At 36.5% G+C, this 26,404-nt stretch overlaps 1 protein-coding gene across 2 annotated transcripts in view; it reads right to left on the reverse strand.

Annotated features, from left to right (window-relative positions):
• Window positions 1–8,549: 8,549 nt before the first annotated feature.
• Window positions 8,550–26,404, reverse strand: part of LOC118984699 (N-acetylated-alpha-linked acidic dipeptidase 2) — a 38,111-nt gene continuing 20,256 nt past the window's right edge. For both annotated transcript variants that reach the window (XM_037042804.1, XM_037042802.1), the window contains 8 exons: window positions 25,830–25,893; window positions 25,073–25,140; window positions 22,348–22,439; window positions 20,723–20,813; window positions 18,281–18,545; window positions 16,193–16,274; window positions 15,889–15,981; window positions 8,550–8,859 (listed from right to left, as the gene is read on the reverse strand). In XM_037042804.1, coding sequence (XP_036898699.1) covers window positions 8,670–8,859; window positions 15,889–15,981; window positions 16,193–16,274; window positions 18,281–18,545; window positions 20,723–20,813; window positions 22,348–22,439; window positions 25,073–25,140; window positions 25,830–25,893 — 945 coding nt within the window. In that variant the 3' untranslated portion in view covers window positions 8,550–8,669. The remainder of the gene's footprint in view (window positions 8,860–15,888; window positions 15,982–16,192; window positions 16,275–18,280; window positions 18,546–20,722; window positions 20,814–22,347; window positions 22,440–25,072; window positions 25,141–25,829; window positions 25,894–26,404) is intronic.

Below are 26,404 nucleotides of genomic sequence, written 5' to 3' on the forward strand. Positions count from 1 at the left end.
GTCACCATTCTACCCCTATTCGGTCTCACTTGGTACATTCCTGTGGTGGCAAAAGGGACTTTTGCAAGGAGGAAAAACATACGAAGCAGTCACTCCTGATCTCTTCAACAATCACTTTAAATGCAAATAGATAAAATGCTCCAACCAAAAGACATAGGTTGGCTGAATGAGTAAGAAAACCAGACCCATACGTATGCTGCCTATGAGAGACTTCAGGTCAAAAGACACCCACATACTGAAAGGAATGGAAAAAGATATTTCATGAAAGTGAAACAAAAAACTGGGGTAGCAATACTTATTCCAGCAAAATATACTTTAAAACAAGGCTGTAACAATAAGCAAGTACACAATTCCTCTTGGAATTGAAAAGGAAGGAAATAGACTTCCAGGAAGCTCAGAGAGTCCCAAAGAAGGTGGACCCAAAGAAGCACTCACCAAGGCACATCATAATTAACATTACCCAATATTAAAGAGAAGGAAAGACTCTTAAAAGCAGCGAGCAAAAAGGAGACAGTTACAAAGGAGTTCCCATAAGACTATCAGTTGATTTCTCAAAAGAAACCTTGCAGGCAAGAAGGGGCTGCTGGAAAATATTCCAACTCAGGAAAGACAAGGACCTATATCCAAGATAGATCTATCCAGCAAAGCTATCCTTTAGAATGGAAGGGCAGATAAAGTGCTTCCCATATAAAGTCAAATTGAAGGAGATGATCATTACCAAGCCCTCACATGAAGTGTTAAAATGGCTTTACTAAGGAAAAGAAGAAAACAATCAACAACCAATCCTGAAGGAAAAAAAAAAGCTAGAACAGGAGCAGAATCAGAAATGGAGGTCATGTGGAGAGTTGTCAGTGGAGACAGGGAGGAGGGAGAATAGGGGAAAAGGTTCTAGGAATAAGCATAGATAGTAGGTACAAAATAGGGAGGTTAAGAATAGTATAGGACATGTAGAAGCCAAAGAATTTGTATGGACTTAAACTAAGGAGTGTCAAACTCATTTTCACTGGGGGTCACATCAGCCTTTATACATTTACTGTATAAATGTAACTACTCATTAACCTAGGGGCAAGGTGCTTGGCATTGCCACTGGGTAGAAACAAAATGCTGGGCCAGATAAAACAAGGTGAAGGGCTGGATTTGGCCCACAGGCCTTGTGTTTGCCACATGTGAACTAAGGTGAGGGAATGATGGAGGGGGCGGGGTGCAGGGCAGAGGGGAATAAAGGGGAGTAAAATGGGAGAACTGTAATAGCGTAATCAACAAAACATCTTTTAAGTACAAATAGGTAGTTACAGAATAGTCATGGGGGTGTAAAGTATAGTATAGGAAATAAAATATCCAAAGAACTTACATGCATGACCCACGGGCATGAATAATGGAATGGGGATTGCCTGGGGGAGTGAGGGGTGCTGGGAGCGGGGAAAGAGAAAATCAGGCTAACTGTAATAGCATGATTAATAAAATATAATTTTAAAAATGGCAGTAAACAACTTTTTTACATATTGGCTTTCCAACTTTGTAGAATAAATTTTTAGATATTCTGAATTAAAATGTATATACATATTACATTTCAAATGCTTTTTGTTTACTAGTTTTTAAGACAACTTTTATTAAGCATTTTTATGTTTTGAAATTGCTGCATAATAGGAATTTATGGCTTACTTAAATGTTATAGTCAGTAATAAAACAGGTAATACACTGACTAGTAAAATGATATCTTTGCAATTTCTTAAATATCCTTATGATGTAGACCAACAAATGGTATGCTGGGGGAACAATGCTCAACACTATGTAAATTGATCACAAATGCTTAGGAAAAAAAGAAGTGGAATTGTTTGTTTTGAGGGATGATTCTTTGAGTTGGGTTATAGCTACATGGGGGTTTATTTGTTCTCTCTGTATTTGTGTATGATTGAAACTGAATGAGAACTTACGGAGGGTTCATGCTGGATGCTAAGGACTCAGATACAACAGGTATCCTTCCTCTCTGTAGTGTTTTTCTTTTAATATATCACATATAACTGTAAATTTAAGGTGTATTTTGTGTTAATTTGATACATTTGTATATTGCAATGGGATTTCTGTGGGTAGTGATCTTAGCATCTTTATCACATTAAGTAATTATCCTTTCTTTTTGGTAGTTGCAATAATTAAGTACTACTCTCTTAGCAAGTTTGATTACTATACTGTATTTTGTGTATATCCACTGTACTATACATTATATTGTATCTCTAGGGCTGCTATTCTAGATTTGTGCCCTTAAACAACACCTGCTTTGCCCCCCAACCCCCATTCATTGGTAACCACCATTTTATTCTGTTCTACAAGTTTAGCGTTTTAAAATTCTACATATAAGTTGACATAGACACTGGCTCTTGGTTCCTGTGGCATCATGGATGAGACATGAGACAAATTCACGTGGACTGCCAAGTCCTGTGGAGGAAAAGGGATGGCACGGCTTACTCCCTCAAGGGAGGAGCACCTCAGAACGGCCTGGCCACCCTCTCAAGGGGAGAGTGTGCTGACCCTTGCCTAGACAGGCTTTTTTTTTTTTTGCACAGGAGTTCAGGTACAACTTACTAATCATTGTCAAGCAGTAAACAGTAGATAGCATACAAAGAACTATTAGGGCTTCTCCTGAGTCAGGGTCTATCAGCTAAAAGGCTACAAAACTTTGGGAAAACAAACTCATTTTCTGCCCTGGCCTTTACCATTTAACTAAGAGCATTCTTGGCAAAGCAGGCTTCACAGGATTTTACATATCTTTTCTCAGGCCTGATAGCCCAGAGAACCCACCATTCCCAGCACATGGCTGCACCACCCTCAGTCATTGTTTTCAGGCGTAAGTCAGGCAGAGGAGGCAGATAGCCTAGGAATTCTCGGAGACTTCTTGCAGACAGACTGAGGACTCACTCAGGCTTTGTCAAAGCTGAGGGGTGAGGGTCCATCACACCCTTTCTCCATAGCCCCCCAAGTCCTTCCCTGGGGCCTCCACGTGACCTCCATGTCTGTCTTAGGTCATTCCCCCCTTGGGGAATCTTACCCGTCAGTGGCTAACTGATCAAGCACTGGAGGCCAGTTATGGAAAAAGGAGCAGAAGTGGTGCTCCTACCAGGGAGATAAGGTTTGTCTCCTTAGTGGCTTATGGTCTGAAGGTCGCTCACTCAGCCTTAGCCATGGGGGGCGGAGGTTACAGCTCCTGAAACCAGGCAGCATGGTTACCAACAGTATGTGTTACCTTGCAACAGTTGTCTCTCTCTCTCTGACTTATCTCAATTAGCATAATCTGCTCAAGGTCCATTCATGCTGTTGCAAATATCAGAATGTCCTCATTTCTCCTGGTATATATGTACTATATATGAGAGGTACATACATATATCTTCAATAGTGCCTTCATTTTCTCTAGAGAAACACCTAGAAATGGAATTGCTGGATCATATGGTGGTTCTATCTTTAATTTTGAGGGAAACTTCATACACGTTTGATACGGTTGCACCACACCAGTTTACGTTCCACCCACAGTGCATAACGTCTCTTTTCTCCAGATCCTTGCCAGGACTTGTATCTTGTATTTTTGATAATCACCGTTCTAAGAGGTATGAGGTGATGTCTCATCATGGTTTTAATGTCCATTTCCCTAATGATTAGCAATATTGAGTATCTTTTCATGTACCTGTTAGTTATTTGGATGTCTTCTTTGGAAAAATGTTTATTTCTTCTTGTTTTTTAAAACTTTTGTGAGAGCTGCATATTTTCATATATATTTTGTTATTAACCCCTTATTGAATATATGGTTTACAAAAAATTTTCTCCCATTTTGTAGGTTGCCTTTTAATTTTTAATTGTTCTTTTTTCTAAATTTCTAAATTTTGAGATAGTCCCAAAAGTTCTAAATTTTGACATTGTCCCATTTGTTGGTTTTCATTTATGTTGTTTTTTGCTTTTGGTGTCATACCTAAGAATTCATTGCCAATGCACATGTTAAGAAACTGCTTCGCTTCATTTTCTTCTAGGACTTTTATAATACCAGGTCTGATGTTTAAGTCTTTGATCCATTGATCCAATTTCATTGTTCTGCATGTATTTATCCAGTTTTCCCAGGACAGTTTCCCCAGACTGTTCTTTCTCCATTGGATGCTCTTGGCTCCTTTGTCAAATATTAGTTGACCACATAAGCAGGGATTAATTCTGAACTCTATTCTATTCCATTTATGTCTATTTTTCTTGGTAATATTATACTCTTTTTATTGACAGAAAGTGTGATACCTCCAGCATTGTTCTTTCTCCTCGGGATTGCTTTGGCTTTTGGGGACTTTTGTGGTTCCACACAAGTTTTAGGATTGTTTTTTTCTATTTGGTTGAAGAAGGGACTGTTTTTTCTATTTGAAGAAAGGATCGGTTTTTCTATTTGGGTAAAGGATTTTATTGCTTTGATGTTATTGTGATTAGGATTGGTTTATTTCCTTTGAAAATGTTTCATCTTTACTGTGTAGAAATGTAATTGATTTCTGTATGTTAATTTTGTATCCTGTAACTTTATGGAAATCATTGATTATTTCCAACAGTTTTTTGGGAGTCTTTTTGGTTCAGTCTTTGGGATTGTCTGTATACAAAATCTTATCAGCAATGGTGACAGGTTTTCTTCTCCCTTACCAGTTTGTGTGCCTTTTATTTCATTCTCTTGCCTAACTGCTGGGGCTAGCACTTTCAGTGCTGTATTCAGTAAGGGTAGTGGGAATGGGCTTCTCAGTCCTGTTTCGTATCTTACAGAAAAAGCTTTCGATTTTTTCTCCATTGAGTATTACATCAGCTGTGGGTTTGTCATGTTTGGCCCTTATTATGTTGCGGTATGTTTCGTCTTTATGCACTCTCCTGAGGGTTTTCATAAAAGGCTGTTATATTTTGTCAAATGCTTTTTTTTGTATCTGTTGAGATATGTGATTTTTATCTGTCATTTTATTAACATGATGTTTTACATTTATTGATACACATATGTTAACCATCTTTGTATTGCAGGGATAAATCCCATTTGGTCTTGGTGTATAATTCCCCCCCCCAACTTCCAGTATCATTTATTTTTCCTAGAATCTAGATACAATTAACTGTAGCAGGACACTACTCAATACTATTTAAACTGCATTTTAAATTCTTTAAACTAGCTCATCATTTGTAAATGTGAATTCACATTTTAGTAAAAATGGGAACTAGAATTTGACATAACAAATTTACTCAATATTGATGTTAACTACAAAATTTTTATGTGAAACACGTGGACTTAATATACCAGAATTTGGCCTTTATAAGCTAGCTTACATATAAACAGTTTCTTTATCTGCCCTAACCTATTTGGTGTTGCACCAGAGCGCCTCCTACACCTTTTACTGTGTAAACAGATTTCTCCCCTTAGGACAAAGTGGGGAAAAAAAGTCCCCACATAGAAAAAACCCCTAACAGATTTATCCAATTCTCAATCATCAGCAAACACAACAGCAGCAATAGGTAATGGGCTACTCTTAAGTCTTTTAACCTTAATAATGTAAAAGAAAAGTTACTGTTGACCAAAAGAACACACAGGTTTCTTATTAAACTTTGTTTTAATAGGTCTCAAAAATATGTGACAGGTTTTGGTCAAGTTGTTTCCTTTAAAAAGTACTGATTTTAAAAACTTATAAAGACTGCCACCCACACAGAAAAGCTAAATGGTCCACAATCTCCTTTCCTTCTGATGGTTTTGCAATGCATTTAATCATTAAGTCGTCCTTTACCACTAAACTTAAGTGGCTAATTGAGACAAAGTGTTCTGAGACCATTCCTGCACCACTGATTAAGACTGGGGCGGCAGGTGTTGGGGATAATATTATTTAGCCTTCTGGCTTTCTGGGCAGACGTGGTGACTTTGCCAGCTCCAACTGCCTTCTTGCTCACTGCTTTGATGACACAGCAACTGTCTGTCTCATCTCACGAACAGCAAAGCAGCCCAGAGGAGGATGATCAGAGAAGCTCTCAACACACATGGGCTTGCCAGGAACCACATCAACGACAGCATTGCCAGGTTTTAAAAACTTAAGGCCATCTTCCAGCTTGTTCCCACATGATCAGTCTTCTTCAGCTCAACAAATTTGCAAGCAATGTGAGCTGTGTGACCCTTTTTATTTGTTCATGAATTCAGTTTGCTAGTATTTTGTTGAGAATTTTTCTATCCATCAGGGATATTGATTTATGGTTTTCTTAGTATCCTTACTGGCTTTGGTATCAGGACAGTGCTGCCCTCAATAAGTTTGAGAGTATTCCCCCTTCCTCAAAGTTTTGAAAGAGTTTGAAAAGGATGGGTCTTAACTCTTTTTGAGTGTTTGGTAGACTTTGCCAGTAAAGCCATCTCCCCTGGTCTTCAGTGTTGGGAGGTTTTACATTGCTGACTCAGTCTCTTTGCCCATCCGTAGTCTGTTCAGAGACTATTTTTTGGATTCAGTGTTGCTAGGTTGTGTTTCTACAAATATATCCATTTCTTCTAGGTTATCTAATAGTTGGCATAAGATTTTTCATAGTACTGTAGTCTCTATGGTCCTGTGTGTTTCTGTAGTACCAGTTGTTTGTTTTCATTTCTAATTTTGAGTCTTCTTCTTTCCTTAGACTTGCTAAAGATTCATCATTTTTAACTGTTTAATGAATTGGCTTTCAGTTTCATTGATTCTTTGAATTTTTTTCTGACCTCTATTGCATTCATTTCCACTCTGATCTTTATTATTTCCTTCTTTCTTCTAACTTTGAGGTTGTTATTCTTTTTTTTCCTAGTTCCTTCTTTGAGATCTAATTTCTTAATATATATCACTTTTAACTTTAAGAACTGCTCTTGCAGAATCACATTATTTGTTACATTATTGTGTTATTCTCCACTTACATTTTTCATGGAGATTCAGTGAGATGTCCTCTGATAATACTGAGATATATAGGATATGTTTGTCCCTAAACTAAATATTCCCAGTTTTACTGTTTTGTTGGTGCCCAGGCCATTGTGGCTCAGTTGGCTGGAGCATTGTCCTATACACCAAAAAAGTTGGGGATTTGATTCCCCATCTGGGCATATATCTAGGTTGCAGGTTTGATCCCAGGTCTGGGCATGTACTGGAGGCAACTAACTGATGTTCTCACACTGATGTTTCTCTCTCCCTTCCTCCCTTTCTAAAAGCAATGGGAAAATGCCCTAGGGTGAGGTTTAAAAAAAAAAATGTGTTGTTGGTTAGTAAGCAAGGGTAGTTTCTTCTTGCGGACTTTGTGTGGTCACTTATTTTACTTAGTGTGCCTGCTTATAATGGCTTTTTAAACTTTTAATTCTCAACTCTGGCTTATTGAACATCCAAGGTTGTTGAAGCTTTTATTAGTTTACCCATAATTCTGAGACTCTGCATGAAAGTTTACAGATGCTGATACACATTTATAGAAGTTAGATTATGAAGATTTGTGGCAACTGTTTTCTTTACCTCTCACACTTACACATTATTCACTAGAGGTAAAGTTATTAAAAGTATGTATATTATCCTTTCCTTATGATTTGTACTTCATGGTGATTTCACAAGAGGTGTGCTATTACTGGATTCCCTGCCAGACTTTCTTTTCTCTCTTTTGAGGTGACAGGGATGTAATCATACTTATTGAGGTATAATTTCACACATTTTAAGTTTACAGTTTGACGAGGTTTGACAAATGTATACAGTTGTGTAACCATGACTCACATCACAATACAGAAAAGTCCCATCATCCCAGAAAGTGTCCTTACGCTTCTTTGCAGCCAATTTCCCCCCTGCCCCTTGCTCCAGGGAATCACTGACTCAATTGATTTCTAACACTACAGATTAGTTTTGCCTCTTCTTCATATAAATAGAATGATATGCTAGGTATTCTTTTGTGTCTGGCCTCTTTTCCTCAACAACACCTGCCAATAATGTTACATGTATTGGCAGTTATTTCATTTGTATTGATAAGTAGTACTGCATTGTGGATATACCATATTTTACCCATTCATCCTTTGAATTCATCCTCTTTAAGGCACTAGGAACATACATACAAGAGTCTTTTTGTGATCATATTTTGCTTCTCTTACAGAAGTGTCAAATTCATTTTCACCAGGGGCCACATCAGCCTCATGGTTGCCTTCAAAGGGCTGAATGTAATTTTAAGACTGTATACATGTAACTACTCCTTAACAGTTAAGCTCGGCACTGCCTCTGGGTAGAAACAAGGTGCTGGGTGGATAAAACAAGGTGGAGGCCGGATTTGGCCTGCAGGCCTTGTGTTTGCCACCTGTTCTTTAGCAAATACTTAAAAGTGGAATTTTGAAGTCATAGAGTAAGTATATGTTTAACTGTATAAGAAACTGCCAAACTGCTTTCCAAAGTGGTTAAACCATTTTATATTTCTTCCAGCAATGTCTGAGAGCACGTTCCTTGCCATACTTCACGTTAGGGAATTTTCAGTTTAACCTGACATATGACTGGAGTTTTTTGTTTTATTTTATTAGATTAACACTTTGGTGATAAACTTACACATTTTTTAAAGAGCTAAAAAAACTTTTCAGATGAACAAGGTGGAACTCTGAAATCAAAACATGAAGATGGATTTTTATCCTCAGACTTCCAGACTTCTGATGAATGGCCCCACTGGCTGAGGCCTGACTACGCCACTTCCCTCAGTGTCCCGGCTGCTGCCTGAATGGTAAACGCTGCAATGGAAACATGTTTCTTTACTTCTCTCCAGGCCGAACGTGGGTCTGCTTTATTTTCAATGTCGAACAGAGCATCATAGATCCCGGGAAATGATTCGCCAGCATATTTGTTGTGCCTACTTGGAGCAAAGATGATGTGCCTATTGGGGGAAAAAAAAGGTTGAGCTAAGAGTCTACATATATCTTATATGCCTTTGTTTAAACATATTACCTTTTGTTAGAGCACATCTTATTAAGTATTCTTTGTCTCTTGGTATTCACTTTCGTTACTCCAAAATGACGTATATAATCAATTTCAGATACTTATGTAACAGTATAATTTTAAGCAAAGAAAGGAACTCACAATTTGCATTTGCTAAGACATGTCTCATGAACCATCATGTTGCCAAGCTATATAGTTGGGAGGTTACTGGGTTCTCTTAAGTTCTGTACATAAGTTGTCTAACCGCTTGGACATCCACAGAGACAACCCGATATATAATATTGCATACCCACTATACATAAATTGTAATAAAGCAGGAAGCTAGCTAAAAGAGATAATCTGACAATGGACACTGTTTAACCAATTCAAATACCCTTTCATGAGTGATAGACCCCACAAACTATCCTGGCCCCATACAGTACAAACTCTGGTCTAGTTCTCAAGGTTGCAACTGTATCATGGAAATGCATCACCTTTACAATGAACATTTCTGAAATTCAAGAGGTATCAAGAACTGTAGCAGACTGTAGTGTACAGTCTACATTTACACTAGAATCTTTTTCCTCAACTTTCCCCTCAGGACATAATGAAAATGCTTTTGTATTTTCATAATAAAATGCTTTGCAGCTTTTAAAGACTTTTCTATACACATTTTCACTTCTGTTTACAAGAAAAGTATGCTTTATTTAATACTCTACAGAGTGTGTTAGTTTTCTATTGTTCTTGTAACAATTTACCACAAATTTAGGGGCTTAACACAATTTTATTGTCTTACAGTTCTGTGAGTTAAGAACTGACTGGCTCTCACTGGGCTGGAATCAAGTATCAGCAGGGCCATATTTTGTTGAAGTTTAGAGGAGAATCCACTTCTTTATAGTTTCCTAGCTTTTACAGGCCTCCTGCAATCTCCCATCTGCAAAACCAGCAACAGCAGGTCACAGTGAGTCCTCTTCACATGGTGACATCTAGCTTGCTGTTCTTCCTCTCTCACTTTTAAGGACTCTTGTGGTTGCATGATTGTGCCTACCCTGAAAATCTGGGTAAACTTTCCTGGCATAAGATCACCTGATTAGCAACCTGAATTCTATGTGCTACCTTAATTTCTCTTTGTTGTTACTAAACATGTTCATGTTCTGGGCATTATAAAATAGACATCTTTGGGACACACCCTTATTTTGCAGAGCAATTAATGTATGGAAATTTCCTTAGAGAAAAAGTGATAAAAGGTGTATTAAAATGTGTAAAATGTGCTCAGTGAAGGAAATATTACTTATGGGGATTGTTATGATAGTTTCAATGTATTATGCACAATTCAGATAAGTTTGCAGAAATTAATTTCAAGCATGCTTTTTACTCTATAACACATTTATGCTTCTGAATTTTAAGATGAATGGTTTAAATATATTCCACAGTAAAACATTTTATTTAAAATATTTACAAATTTTCCTGGTTCAGTTACCACCAATCTCAACACTGATTTTATGATTGTGTGTGTGTGTGTGTGTGTGTATATATATATATACACACACATACATACACACACATATATATGCCTGTAGGATACATATGTGTACACACTGGATTACTCAACTTTTAATCCAATATTTATCAGTTCTAAATGATAGAAGAATTTTACTGCACTATAAATCTGGTAATATATTCTATTATTTCTTGAAGTTTGTGAAATAACAGACCTTGAAAATAGCATTGATCCAGTACATATGCTGAAAGTTTTTAATCTCACATTTTTAAAAAATACACAAGCTTGTTTTGATTTGATCTATGTTGTTAGATGTAGAAAAAAACAAAATGAATTTTTTTTAACCAAATGAAAAATTCTGCCTATCTGGGATTAGCTGTTAGCTACATTTCTCAAAGGAGTAACTGGGAAAAATGAGAGTATGTAATACATATTTAATTAATAATCCTTATAATCAGCAAGAAAAAAAATGTTTTCACACCACTGCAGACAGAAACATAAAAATAGCAATATGAACTGTTATTTTTAAATTACTTTTTTATTATTGAGGTATGATTGAAATACAACATTGTTAGTTTCAGGTATACATCATAATGATTCAATATCTATGTATATTACCTAATGATCACCACACAAAGTCTAGTTAACATCTGTCACCATGTGCAATTACACAAATTTTTTCCTTGTAATGAGGACTTTGAAGATTGACTATCTTAGCAGCTTTCAAATACAGGCAATACAGTAGCATTGACTGCAGTTCTCATGCTGTACATTATGTTCCCAGGCTTTATTTTGTAACTGAGGGCTTGTAACTTTTGATCACCTTCACCCATTTCACGGACCCCCACCCCATGCCTCTGACAACCACCAGTCTGCTCTCTACATCTGTAAACTTGTTTTTTGTTTTGTTTTTGAATTCCACATACAAGTGAGATCATATGGTATTATCTCTGATGTGTTTTACTTACCATAGGGCCCTCAGTGTCCATCCATGCTGTTGCAAATGGCAAGATTTCATTCTTTTCATGTCTGGATAATATTCCATTGTGTGTATCTATATCTTTATCTCTACACACATAGATCAAATTTTCTTTATCTATTGACAGACAGAGGTTGTTTCCATATCTTGGCTATTGTAAATAATGCTGCAATTACATAGGGGTAATGTAATCTGTTTAAATTAGTGATGTTTGCTTCACATCAATACCTAGAAGCGGAATTGCTGGGTAGTTATATTTTTAATTTTTTAAGATGCCTTCATATTCTGTTCCTTAGTGGCTTCACGAATTTACAGTTCCACCAACAGCATACTAAGGGGCCCTTTTCCCCACATCCTCTCTAACACTGTCATTTGTCTTTCAGAGGTAAGAGGTAACATGTCACCGTTGTTTTGATACCATTTTCCTAATAATTAGAGAGGAAAGGAGGAAGGGATGGGAGGAGGGGGACAGTGTGGGGGGAGAGAGAGAGAGAAACATCGGCCAGTTGCCTACCATACTTGCCCCACTGGCAATCGAACCTGCAGCCTTTTGTTGTACAGGACGATGCTCCAACTAAGTAAACCTTTGGCCAGGGTGATGTTTCCAATCAGATCATTCTGTAGTTGTTGTTGAGTTTCATAAGTTCTCTAAATAGTCTGGGTATTGACCCTTTATCAAAGTATCATTAGGAAATATCCTTTCCCATTTGTTGGTTACCTTTCTGTTTTGTTGACACTTTGCTGTGCAGAAGCCTTTTAGTTTGGGGTAGTCCCATTTGTTGAGTTTTGCTGTTTCCTTTGTTAGTGGAATCAAATCCACAAAAACATTGCAGACTTATGTCCAGAAGCTGAGCACCTATATTTTTTCTGTATATTTTGTTTTCAGGCCTTACATTCAAGTCGTTAATCAATTTTGAGTTAATTTTTTCAGTATGGCATAAGAGGATAGTGTTCTAGTTTCATTCTTCTGCATCTGGTCATACAGTTTTTCCAGGACCAATGATTGAAGATACTTCCCTTTCTCCACTGTATATCCTGGTACCTTTGTCATAAATTATTTCTCCATATACATGTGGGTTTATTTCTGGATCTCATTTTCATTCCATTGATTTTTTTGATCTGTTTTCTGCCAGTGCCATACTGTTTCGATTGCTATTCCATTGTAGTATAGTTTGCTATCAGAATGACACATCTGTCTTAGTTCTTTTTTCTCAGGATTGCTTTAGCTATTCAGGGTCTTTTGTGGTACCATACGAATTTAGCATTTTTTGTTTTATCTTGCTGAAAAGTGCCATTGAGATTTTGATAAAGATTGCATTGATTTTATAAGTTATACATTATACATTTTATAATGTGGATGTTGTAACAACGTTAAATTATTTCAGTCCATGAGCATGAACTATCTTTCTGTTTCTTTTTGTCATCTTCAGTTTCTTTCACCAATGCTTTATAGCTTTCAGTGTTCAGGTCTTTTACTTCCTCTGTTAAATTTATTCCTGGCATTTATTCTATTTATTGCAATTATAGAGTTGTTTTCTTCATTTATCTCTCTGATAGTTTGTTAATATACAGAAGCACAATTGTTTGTGTATATTGATTTTTTTTACCCTGCAAATGCCACTGAATTTATTTATTAGTTCTAACAGGTTTTGGTAGAGTCTTTAGGGTCTCCTGTTGTATGTTGAACAAAAGTGGTTAAAGTGGCCATCCTTGTCTTATTCCTGAAAAGCTTTCGGCTTTTCAGTGTTCAGTACCATTCAGTATTATGGTAGCAGGCTTGTCATATATGGCCTTTATTATGTTGAGGTACGTTCCTTCTATACTCACTTTGTTGAGAGTTTTTTAAATGATAAATAGATTTTGAATTTTGCCAAATGCTTTTTCTGAATCCACTGAGATACAATATTTATCCTTCATTTTGTTGATATGGTCTACATATTGATCTGCATATGGTTAGCCATCTTTGCATACCTGGAATAAATCCCACTTGATCGTGATTATAGCCTGCTAATATTTTAATGGGGACTTTTCTGCCTATGTTTATTAGGATCAGGTCCTGTAATTTTGTTTTCTTCTGGTACCCTTATCTGGTTTTGGTGTCAGGGTAATGCTAGACTACTCATAAAATAAACTTGAAATTTCTTCCTCATTGTCTACATTGTGAAGGAGTTTGAGAAGATTGGTATGCTTTGAATTTGTCTCAAAGTATATTTTTATTTGTCTTTTGATTTCTACATTGACCTATTAGTTCAGTAGCATGTTTTTTAATCTCCACATATTTGAATTTTCCAGTTTTCTCTTGTAATTGATTTCTAGTTTCATACTATTCTGATTGGGAAATTTGCTTGATATGATTTCAGTCTTCTTAAATCTGTTAACCTTGTTTTGTGGACTCATATATGAGCCTCGAGAATGTTTTATGTGCACCTGAGAAAAATGTGTTTTCCATTGATTTGGGGTAAAATGTTTTATATCTATCTTGTAAGTCCATCTGGCCTATTGTATCATTTAAGGCTAATGTTTTCCTACTGAATTTGTCTAGATGATCTACCCATTCATGTAACTATGGTCTCGAAGTCCCCCAGTATTATAGCGATGCTGTCTCTTTCTTCACCTAGGTCTGTTAATACCTGATTTGTATATTTACGTGTTCCTACATTGAGTGCACATGTATTTATGGTTGTTATATCTTCTTGGTGTATTGATTCTTTTATCATTATATAATGCCCTTCTCTGTCTCTTATTTTTGGCTTGAGGTCTGCCTTGTTTCATATAAGTGCAGTTAGTCTGTTTTCCCTGGTATATCTTTTTCCATCCCCTCAATTTCAGTCCGTGGGTGTCCTTACTTCTGAAGTGAGTCTCTTATAGGCAGTATATACATGGTTAAATGCATTTAAAATTTCATACTAAATTCTTAACACTGATTTTCTCTGAAGAAAATAGCAGAAATATTTGCATGTGGATTATAAGAGTATCCTGAAGGAGTACTGTACCTTTTTATTCTATTTGCTTCTACAGAATCTGAATTTATTGACAAAGAGATTTTTGCTTATAAATAAAAAATACATATCTAAAGATAGACTAATACCAGGCAAGAGAGGATTAAAATGATATATTGTAAACACTTAATTAATGGTTATTCCACTAATATAAAATATTTATGTGCATAGTACTTATGATTTTATAAAAATAGCAGCCATTTACTGGGTATATCTCTCCCTAAGCTACATCTTCTGCATACCTTAAATCTACAAGCTATGGGGTGAAAGCAGTTATAAACTCCAATTACATCTGGGCAACCTGAGACTTCAAGAAATAATCTGCCCAGTTTATACTTAGTATGAGGCAGCGCAAGGCTTGAAAGTCCTGTGTTTATAATTAGTTAAATGTTAATGCCAATCCCTAATATTTATAAGAAAGGCAACCTATAGAACTATCTTTAATGCAAGTTACTTAATGATAAACAGCCTTGTAAAACAGCAGTTTTCACTATCTTAATTCAGATGAAAACATTCTGGAAGTGACTTGTTCTGAATTACACATGTGTAGGTGAACTAGAACACAAATTGTTCTGATTATAAATGATAGGACCTTTCTAATTTCTACCGAGGAACCACAGTTTAAGAGATACCTTGAAAAACTGGAGACCACCCAAAAGAACGCTGCCAAGAAACTGTGACATGGATGGAGGTCTAGATAGAAAAGGAGGCTGTTCCTCTAGGGGAAACATGAGCGCCATCTTCAAAAATATAAAATGTTAAATGGAAATAGATCTAGATTGATGCTACTGATTTTGGACAGCAAAAGGAATCAAAGGGAAAAATGATAGGAAATAGATTTTTATGAAGAAATCTTTTTGCATTACTAAATGGAACTAAATTACTAAAATGGAACAGACTTCCTTAAGAGGATGTTTCCTTAAGTGTCCCATCACTGAAAGATTCAAACAGAGGCTAGATAACTACATACAGGCATACCTTGGAGGTACTGCCGGTTCAGTTCCAGACCACTGCAGTAAAGTGAGATGTGTAGTAAAGTGAGGTTTGCAGTAAATCGAGTTTGCAGTAAAGCGAGGTTTGCCATAAAGCGAGCTTCACAATCTTTTTGTTGGTGGAGGGTTTTGCCTTCCATTTGTAAAAAAGGCAATATGTGTAAAGCTCAATAAAGTGAGGTTTGCCTATATCTGAAATCCTTTAGAAAAGATTTATGTAGAAAATAGAACCACATGAGCTGTGAGATCCCCTTTGAGAATCTATGACTTTGAGATTTTTGTTACAGTTATTTCTAACTCATTTATAATTTAAATCTGCAACAAAGCAATAAACAATATGAAATTAATTTTTCTGACATAACAAATTATACTGTTATGCATAAGCTTATTCACGTTCCTCTCAGTATACATATTTACCTTCCGCTCATCGATGGCAGTTGTTTAAAGCAGACTTTGAGTATGTTAGCTTTGGTGAGGTTTGTGGTGTCCTTGAGTGGAATACCTGTTGCTTCCTTACCTGTAGAACTTCCTTCCTGGAAGGCCAAGGGGATCAATGAATGCTCTTTCCAGGAGCATCAGTTGGTCATTCATGATTCTCACTGCAATGGGACTTTGAGAACAAGAAACAAATTTATAACTCTTACCATGGATCTGTATTTTAAAATAATATTAAATAAGGATGAGGCTGGTGTTCCCAGTTTGCAGACCATAATTTGAGTAGCAGTGATTTAGGGTTGGATGCTTATGAATATATCCAGATTACTTTATCATTTTAAAACAGGAAGGCTTCACATTTGAAACTTACTGCATTTGAAACTTACTTATTAACATCAACTTCTATAAGTCTTCTATGGAAATCAGAAGCAGCCTCTGAGAAGTTTTTCACAGCAGAAAATAAGGAATCTTTCAAAAATAGAAAAGCAGAAGGGAAATGAGTAAACACAAGTGCTTCATATTTCAGGGGTTCACTTTTCTGCCCTCCCATTCCAGGTTGATGTGACTGAATAATACTGAAACCATTTTGCTACTGAGCCTTCCTGCAGAACCATGGAAATTGTTTTAAAATATTGTAATGTATCCAATACAAAATGGCTAAATTGATTCTTAAGAAAATAACTTTCAAGAGTTTAGGAGATACATCCCCAGTTGGTGTAGCTCAGCAGCTTGAGCACTGGTTTGCGAACCAAAGTGTCACCAGTTCCATCCCCAGGCAGGGCACATGCCTGGGTGGCAGGCCAGGTCCCCAGTAGGGGGTGCACAAGAGGCAACCACACATTGATGTTTCTCTCAGAAGGAATTTTAAATTTCAAATGAATAGAAATCAAGATAGATAAGAACTGAAATATATCCCCGGGATTTTGTGACACGGAAGTGTAGATTTGCATCCATCCATTTGTCATTCTTTCATTCCTTCATTAAAACATTTAAGGGACTGCTTTTTTTTCCTGGCAGTAAATGAAAAATTTTGATCGTGAAGGAATTGGGGTACATCAGGAGAGGAACTGTTTTTAAGATGGAAAAGACATAAAAAATGTTTAATGTTGATGGAACATCACCAAGAGAAATGGAGTGTTTGGAAATAGGAGAGAGAGGCATTAAGGTAAACAGGCAGGTAAATCAATTAACCTTGTATAAAGAGTCTGTCACTGTAACTGTGTGGTTTCTCTCTGAACTAGACCCTGACTTACACAAATTGATAAAATTGCAATTCACCAAAAGGAAATCGGGGCATTTAGAAAGAGAACTGGATGCTGGAGAGCCATGGAACTATGAATATCGATCTTGCTGCAGGCCCTGCTATGTCCATTTTTTTTTTTGCCTCTCCGTTTTCCTTATCATATCAATCTAAACACAATTTTCTGATTCTTTGCTTCATTGTATTTCTAGATCTTAGAACCTGCTGCTTACAACTTTCTGAAGATTACTAATTCTTACATAATAATATTCCAGTATCATTGTTGACTTTGTGCCCCTCTAGTACTTCCTCTGTGTGTATCTTTATAACAACTCGTCCCTTGCACTTGGTTGTCTTCTTCCCACATGGGAGCTGAAACTCTCTGGGGACAGGGACTATCTTAAACATCCTTATATGTTCCAGAAAATAAAACAGTAGTTGGTATACAATAGACGTTCAGTATGTATTTGATATTTGTGGTATATACTAAGAACATACACTCTTAGGATAATAAAATGGTTGCCACAAAACATAATAGGTAACAGTTATGAGCACCAAGTGTCAGTCACCATTGTTTCTATGTGTCCACCAACTGAATCTTCACAGCGATCTTGGAAACGTCTTCTATTCTTTTTACCATTTTGCTCATAAAACAACTGACACATAGAGGGGTTAAGTAACTTTCCCAAGTTCACACAGTGAATAAATATTAGAGCCAGCACTGGAACCAGACTCAATGCTCAATGCAAGTACACTACACAACAGTTCATCCACGTTTTGTAGAATAATAACCACAAAATGGCCAACATGTGCAAGGAAAGCTATGTAAAAAACTATGTAAAAACACTGCCATGTAGACAAACATTAAGAGAGATACATAAGTAATAATAATAATTATTGTTATGTAGTAGAATGAGTGATATTCTCTACTTTCCAATATTTGTGTTATAGTGTATTGCATTTTATAGTCTTCTTATAACAGTAAAAATATTTTAAAGGCAGAAATAAAGGGAAAATACAATAGTTGTAGCACTAAGCAGAATGGATTCATCCTACAAATACCAAATTAAATTACAGTGTTCAGTTGATGTTAAAAGTTTTTTTTCTAGAAGCCAGCACTAATAAGTGAGGCAGGGATAAATTCTAGGATCAAATAGTATGCACTGATGATGAGAGGAAATATGTTAAACCTCTAACTTAAAGATTATAAAATACCTGCTCAGTCATTTCTTACCAAATGATACTCCATGATCTTTCAATAGTTGGTCATGTTTCTTGGATAAGTTGTAGATACTCGTCGCATAGCTTTTCAAAGCTTTTGCATAGTCTTGAATATTGAAAGGAATGATTTGAGAGTCTGCAAGTTCATAAACCAGTGCCCCTCGTAACTGAGCCACAGAAAGCTGTTTTTTAAACGTGGGGTCATAAAAATTTTCTACCAATTCAAACGTCTCATAAATTGTATGGTATAATGGGTAGCTGCTGTATTTATCTGTTTTCTAAAGAAAAGGTGGGGGTAGGGGGGAAAACCAAGGGCAGACAAACATTACATATTTGAATTACAATATTTTATGTAATCATAAAATGATTACAGAAAAAATACAACCATATGGAATCCTAAATTTTATCACAATAAAGAAAAAATGTAAAACTAATTAACTAAAACACTACCACCAAATGTTCAGTGATTTAAAATGTTACCTTTCATTTTATAATTCATGTAATCTTTCAAAATACTGCTTCTTGAAAATTCTCATTGTGTTTCTAATAATTGAAATTGAGTTCATACTCCAGTTGCAGAGCAGCACAATTTAAAATTATCTGTCAATTGGCTGAGAATGAAAGGTTCTGGGAAGCTAGGTGTCTATATAGCTGAAAGACTATGTATTTCAGCACCTTCCCTGTCTCCCCAAACAGTGCATAACCAAATGCTATTTAACTGGTATTACAACATTAAGTACTACCATTATAAAAACATAAATGATCACATGCTGGTTTCCTATAGAAATGTTTCTGGACTTTTCCCTGGCTGGTGTGTCTCAGTGGATCGAGCGCAGGTTGTAAGGTTGCTGGTTTGATCCCCAGTCAGGGCACATGTCTGGGTTGCAGGCCAGGTTCCCCACTGGGGGGCGCTCAAGAGACAGCAGATGGATGTATCTCAAACACTGATGCTCCTCCCTCTCTCCCACCTTCCCTTCCCCTCTCTCTAAAAAATAAATAAATAAAATCTAAAAAATTTGTTTTTTGACTTCTTAGATCTATTTTTAGTTTTTACCTATTTTTACATTGCTGTCCTCACTGCTTTTATTATCACTAAAAGGAATCCTCTTATTAGTCTCTCTCCTTCTGTCAAGTATTATTTTTGATCTACATTCTTAGAAACTAGATAACTTCATTCAGAATGGTGACCGAGTATAAAAGTGAACAGTCATTGGAAGAGGTAATGTGCAGTATTTTTGTATTAAGTGTGATGAGTATTAATATACAAACATATGCATTTATTTTGGCTTATTCTAGAGCTGTTTTTGCTTGATTCTGAGTTGTATTCAGCTTGCTTGATTCTGAGTTGTATTCAGCTGGTCAAGTTTGCAAAGGCTATGTACACATATTCTATACAAGCAAGATATTGGTATATTGCAATGATTTGAAAATTATTGCATTGGCTAAAAAGTCCGTATGTTTTTGTTTTCCATAAAAGACACATTTTTCATCTTCAGCAATAATTTTATCAATCTGGATATTTGAGTATGTAGGCTATCTCCCGAATGATATAACAATGACTGTTCTCAATTAATGTCTTGATGTAATTGCTACAACTTCAACTGGTCTATCTGAATGTGGAGCATCGTCCAGGGAGAAACCTCCAGCATGAAACTTTGCAAGCCACTTTTGACAGGTTCGATCAATCACGGCACCTTCTCCATATACTGCACAAATTGTTTTATGCATTTCAGTTGTTTTTACCTTTCTTGAAACAGTATAGCATAACATGCCAAAAATGTTTCATACTTTTTTCCATCTTCATTATCAACATGGCTACACAAAAATTCACCAATTTTGATGGTTTTTTAAACACACACTGATATGACAGCTGTCACAGTACAATCTAATAAAGTTGTTTCAAATGAAGTTCAAGTCCACTAAGCACTACTAGAGCCATCTTTCAGAGAAAACCAAAGAAACCTTTTGGCCAATCCAGTATTAAAATCCATGACAAATCTCACTTTGGCTTATGACATAACATAGGCAAGTAAACATGGTATATGTTGGCGTATCCAAGTACTTAACAATAAAGAATTTTAGCCTAGCATTCCCCGTAACCAAAACATGTTCTCCACCTACATGTTTTTCCAGGAAAAGTACATTCAAGCCTAAGAGAAAGATTTCCCAACAAAACCTGTGTCAGGAAAAAAATGTGAACTACTTGATTCTGATACCAGCTAATGTCAGCTAAGCTTCTCTGACAGTGCTCTGTCAACTACCACTTCACTGAATAACGCTGGCACTGGAAAGTCACTAGAGAACCCAAACTACTGTCTAGTCCATCTACAAAAGGACGTGCATTCTGTCCCTGAAATGTCCACCTGTGCCTGTTCCAAACAACTAGATGATAGGCTTCTTAACCAAAGGAATGTAGATGGAAGTACCATGTATTCCCCCCAGAATAATGGCTTACCCTATTCTTAGTGTAACGGGCTCTGCCAGAAGCAATTCCAAGTCTCTGAAAATAAGCTTCAAAATCACTTCCAGATCCCAGCTTGTTGATTCTAGAAGTAGAATGTAAATAAACACATACATACATGAACATACACAGAGAAGCATAAATAAATAATATGAAGTTAAATAGATGGAATAATGAATTCTGTCCTAAGAATAGCAAGGGAGTTCATGGCACATTCATAGGAATTAGAAAACATATACCACCCCCAAGAGACTTTCCTGTCATCTGCTGGGTATCAGTGTGATAAACCTGTAAATCTATAGTGACTGCAACCAGTTTGGCAGTGCCACCAAAAATGGCAACCTAGTGACTATGCTGTCTCCCATGTTTTCTACATTTGTGGTATTTGTTTAGAGGGAAACACAAATAAGATATGGTACCTGGCCCTGGCTAGTGTGGCTCAGTGGATTGAGTGCAGGCCTGCGAACCCGAGGATCGCGGTTTGATTCCCAGTCAGGGCTCATGCCTGGCTTGCAGGCGAGGTTCCCAGTGGGGGCCATGTGAGAGGCAACCACACATTGATATTCTCTCCCTCTCCTTCCCTTCCCCTCTAAAGATAAATAAATAAAAAAATTTTAAAAGGTATGGTACCTGCCCTCAGAGAATTATGGTCTAATAAGAAAATTGCCATGAGAAAGTCTATGCTTAAGATTATGAAGAATTTAAATGTGCCTTATTACAGAAATCTAATTATATTTCTTTACATATAATTAAAGACCACTATATATATATATATATCTAATATTCCAGTGAACTCTAATTCCTCATTTACAGGTCTGCATCCTCTCTGGATTACAAAGTATTTGGATTCAATAACCTTGTCATTTTTTCATTGTCAATATATATATGTTACATGGAAAATTTTTCATAATATAATTTTTCACAATATAATTTTTCATAATATAACCCAAATTGACAGGCAGTGACACAATTTGGTGGTTGTTGATAGTACCCATTAACAACTTTAGAAACAAATAATCCATCATTTGTTTTTTACTTTATCATCATTTGAAGTTTATATTATTAATGAATTAGTACATATCTGAATAAAATTTTATGCAAGAATGCAAAATAATGCCTAATAATGTGGCAAAATAATTTTGACTAAAATTTTGTAAAACTAGATCTCTCTTGTGGGCTAGATGTTGCGGTTGTTCTCCAGATCAGCACATCAAAGGCTGCACANAGGCAGTGACACAATTTGGTGGTTGTTGATAGTATCCATTAACAACTTTAGAAACAAAGAATCCATCATTTGTTTTTTACTTTATCATCATTTGAAGTTTATATTATTAATGAATTAGTACATATCTGAATAAAATTTTATGCAAGAATGCAAAATAATGCCTAATAATGTGGCAACATAATTTTGACTAAAATTTTGTAAAACTAGATCTCTCTTGTGGGCTAGATGTTGCGGTTGTTCTCCAGATCAGCACATCAAAGGCTGCACAAAGGGATCCCTTTAGGATTATCTCTAGTTGAAGTGGCACCTGGCAACTGCATGCCTGGAGAGACACAGGGTAAAGGGGAATTCACAATTTATCCTGTGGTAGAAAATATACAAACAAGTAATTTACCTAGGAAAGTTTTTATTTTCAGATGAAGGGTCCTTTGCCAACCAACTTTCATAAAGAGATTTACTCTCAAAACCATCATCTGGGCTGGAGATCTGGAAAGATAAATCAAATATTGGCAATTAGAGGCAGAAGCAGCTAAATTTATGCCAACATAAAACCATGTTAGTTGATACCAATTTCTAACTATATACATACTGATGTAGGAAAATATGCTTTTCTGCACTGGCTGATGTGGTTCAGAGGGCTGAGTGCTGGCCTGTGAACCAAAGGGTCACTGGTTCAATTCCCTGTCAGGATACATGTCTGGGTTGTGGGCCAGGTCCCAAGTAAGGGGTACGTGAGAGGCAACCACATATTGATTTTTCTCTCCTTTTCTTTCTCTTTCCCTTCCCCTCTCTAAAAATAAAATCAAAAGAAGGGAGGGAGGGAAAAACATGCTTTTATAAATAGAAAGGAAAATACTAGCCCAAATTTCTGGGCAGGAAAATACTAGCCCAGGTTTATGATGCCTGCCTACTGGTAATTTGCAGGATACCAATGATAAAATTTCCTACTTATTTTAATAACTTAAAAAATGGACCTAAGGCAGACCCTACTTATGCAATTTGGAAAGCATTATACGACCTCTGGTGTGTTGCTTTAAACCCTATTTTCTCACCTGTGGAAGTGGGGAGAGTAGTACTCATCTCAACCTAAACATCATCTCCTCTGGTATCTTCTCTGGCCTCTATACACAGTAGGTTATCCGCTCATCATCACAGAAGAGGTCTTCGGGCACAGTCGCAGCACTCCACAGAGACCTCCCTTCCCTGCTAGCATGTTGTAGTTGCAGGGATGTTTGGCTCATTTCCTGCCAAATGACTGGGTTCTACTCTACTTGGCTCCTGCCAATTTGCAATAGCTGAGATCCTGCTTCAATTCCTACATTCTGCTTGGATCAAATTCCCTACAAAATTCTCTTCATTTTCTGGAATCATGCCACATCAGTCCAGCACTAACCAAAACTCCGTCCCTTTGTCCTGAACATCCTAGATCAGACTTTTCTGTCTCAGCTATATGCACTGTCATAATTGCTGCCCCTCCTCCACTGCATTGACACCTTGTCCCATGTCTTGCTTGTGTCAGGCAGCTGCCCTTCTTTTAGCCCGACCCTCTCTACTACCTCATCCCACCCTCATCTCACCAGCATAATTGGACTGTGCCAACATACATTAGGGGCTGATAAAGTTATAATCATCAGTTTACAGGAGAATAAGAGTCCTTTTTCTACTGAGTTTTGGTATGGCCATACGTAGGCATCTGGCTTTGTACAAAGCTAAGCTTCCCACTTAGTGGCCCTGCATTTTTTAAGTATTTTTGGTCTCACCAGCAGGAGCCAGCTCTGTAGGACCCAAAGCATAAATGCCTATACTAAGGGTTCTGCCAACACAGATTTTCTTTTTAGGTACAGCTTGCTTTTTAGATAAGATGTTTTTATGGGACGTTCCAATGAAAGAGTCCAAGACAAGCTATGCAGTGTTACGAGAAAGTTGTGATGGGCACAATGGAGGACTCCCTTAGGAGAACTAGTTTTTAAAGACACTCACAGCAAAACAGAAAGGGCAAGATTAAGGGAGGTGGGGAAATGGCACCTACACAAAGTGGTACCCATTCTTTGCGCTGCCGCCTAAGTGATACCAACATGTCAGAAACATTTCTCTAATTAAATTTTATAAGATGGACTATTTAAAGCAGTACACAGACAGTAAGTTAATCGATTGTGTAATTTTTAGAGACTCAGTCCATTAGAGTTTTCAGAGTACTCTCTTTATCAACAACTAGGATGTGTGATATTTCTGTGTGGTAGGCATGTAGAGTTATTTTCATTTTGCTTTTAGGCCTGTTACGGCTTAACTCATTCTCTACACTGATACAGAGTGATTTTTCTAATGAACAAATATGATAATGTACAACCTTGTTAAAAATTCATTAGTTTCTCCATCACTAGATTTCTGAACTCCCTGCCCTATTTGTCATGCCCCATCTTTCCACAAATGCTTTGTGCATAGGTCATACTGAGCTCCACACCTCCACATCTTTTGGGGGAACTATGTCCTCTTCTTAGAATGGCTTCTCCCTTACTTTCACACCCTTCCATTGCACAGCCCAAGCATCAATTACTCTGTAAGCATCCTCTGATGCTTCCCAACTTCCCCAGCCACCCCAGGATTTTAGGTTCGGTATTCCATAATTCTTCTCCGTTGTATATAGTATCTAATATTCCAGTGAACTCTAATTCCTCATTTACAGGTCTGCATCCTCTCTGGATTACAAAGTATTTGGATTTAATAACCTTGTCATTTTTTCATTGTTGCTGCTATAACTTATTTTATAGGGCCTGATAACTAGTAACCACTCAGTAACTGTTGAAGGCACAGATTAGTAGCCAAGGCAATCTTTGAACCAAGGCTTTTTCATTCCAGCTCAGTGTTCTTTCTGTTATATCAAGATGCCTCTTCTAGATGAAATTATATACCCTACACATTACAATGATGTGCACAATAAGAACTATCATTAGGACAGAGAAACTAGCAATATTATCTTAATTGTAATGTCATATAAATAGTGTATTAGTGATTTTTGTTCTCACTTGTCACCAGTTCAAAAATAAGTAGCACTAATTAAGAACTATGAGTGTTTGCTTATCCATTCATTAGAAAACATTAAAACAAACCTACTCATATACCTCTTTTGTCAGTTTATACACCAATTGGTAAAGAAGGGGTGTACAGTCAACTCTGAGAGTATAATTGCCTGAAAAATAAAAAAAAACATGAGTTTTCATACTTTCAAATGAAATTCCAATCTATATTTAATTCTAACTTTATTTTCTAATTTTAAATAAGATATAATAGACTTCAACCAAAGGTATCACTTCCGGGAATTGAAAACAGGGTAGAAATAGTTCTTCAGGAGCAAGAGAGACTGCAGAACACACACTGCACAGAAGGGACAGGTGGACTTTGGCTGCTAAGGCAGCAGCCCCCATAGTAATTATACAGGTCATTCCTAACACAGTGTCTCTTAGGGGGAGTCTGGCAAAGAAAACACTAAGGCTGCAACTTTCATTTCTTATTCATTCTGTTAAATGGTATATAGCAAGACAACAGACTAGAGCATATCAGTGGTTAGTGAGTATGTGCTGACATTTATCTAGACATAATCATAATACACCAAAAGCCTAGGGCACAAATATCACATGTCAAGTTCAACAGAAAGCCTGTAGTTTGTTCTTACTTAAAATTTGTTCCAATACAGAAAGTAATTCTGTATGAAAAATTCTGTAAAATATTTTTTGAAATATTTTAAACAAATTCTTTTAATCCATCTATAAGAAGAATGTGGTTAATAATGGAGTTCTAAATAGGAATCCAAGATAGGCAAATGGTAAATACTCCTTAAAAAATAGGATCAATAGTAGTTTAGCTATGAATCAAATTTACCTTCTATTGATGAATCTGAGTTGATGTAAGCAATGCTTCTCTCCTGAAGCATTTTTGCATTCTCCTATATTTGAAGCAAAGTTATTACTTAATTCATAGTATTTATGATTGTGAAAATACAAACAAAAGCCAATTAATTTAGTATAAAAGTGGCCTGCAACTACTTTATGAATCAAATACCTATGTCTTCAACTGTAATTTCTGGTAAATGCTGATAACTGATTGGCTGACAACATTAGTGGAATTAAATCAAAAAAGAAAAAATATTATGATGCTGTACTATTGTTTACAACAAGAGTAGAGAGCCTCAGAGAAAAATATTTTCAAAGTGTAGTTCCTTGATTCCCTGAACCAACATATGAAAAGGCAAGGCTCCCAGATTCTGAGTCCCACCCCAGATCTACTGAATAGGAATTGCTAAAAGGTGAGGATTCTGGCCAAGGTGGTGTAGGCAGATACACTTTGCTTCCTTGCACAACCAAAAGGATAACAACCAAATTAAAAACAAAAACAATCAGAACTGCCAGAAAATTGAACTGAAGTCCTGATTGTTCAGGAAATCCAACAACCAAGGA

The sequence above is a fragment of the Sturnira hondurensis genome, unplaced genomic scaffold, assembly GCF_014824575.4.
Source record: "Sturnira hondurensis isolate 20B ecotype Veracruz unplaced genomic scaffold, ASM1482457v3 Scaffold0003796, whole genome shotgun sequence".
Taxonomy (NCBI): Eukaryota; Metazoa; Chordata; class Mammalia; order Chiroptera; family Phyllostomidae; genus Sturnira; species Sturnira hondurensis.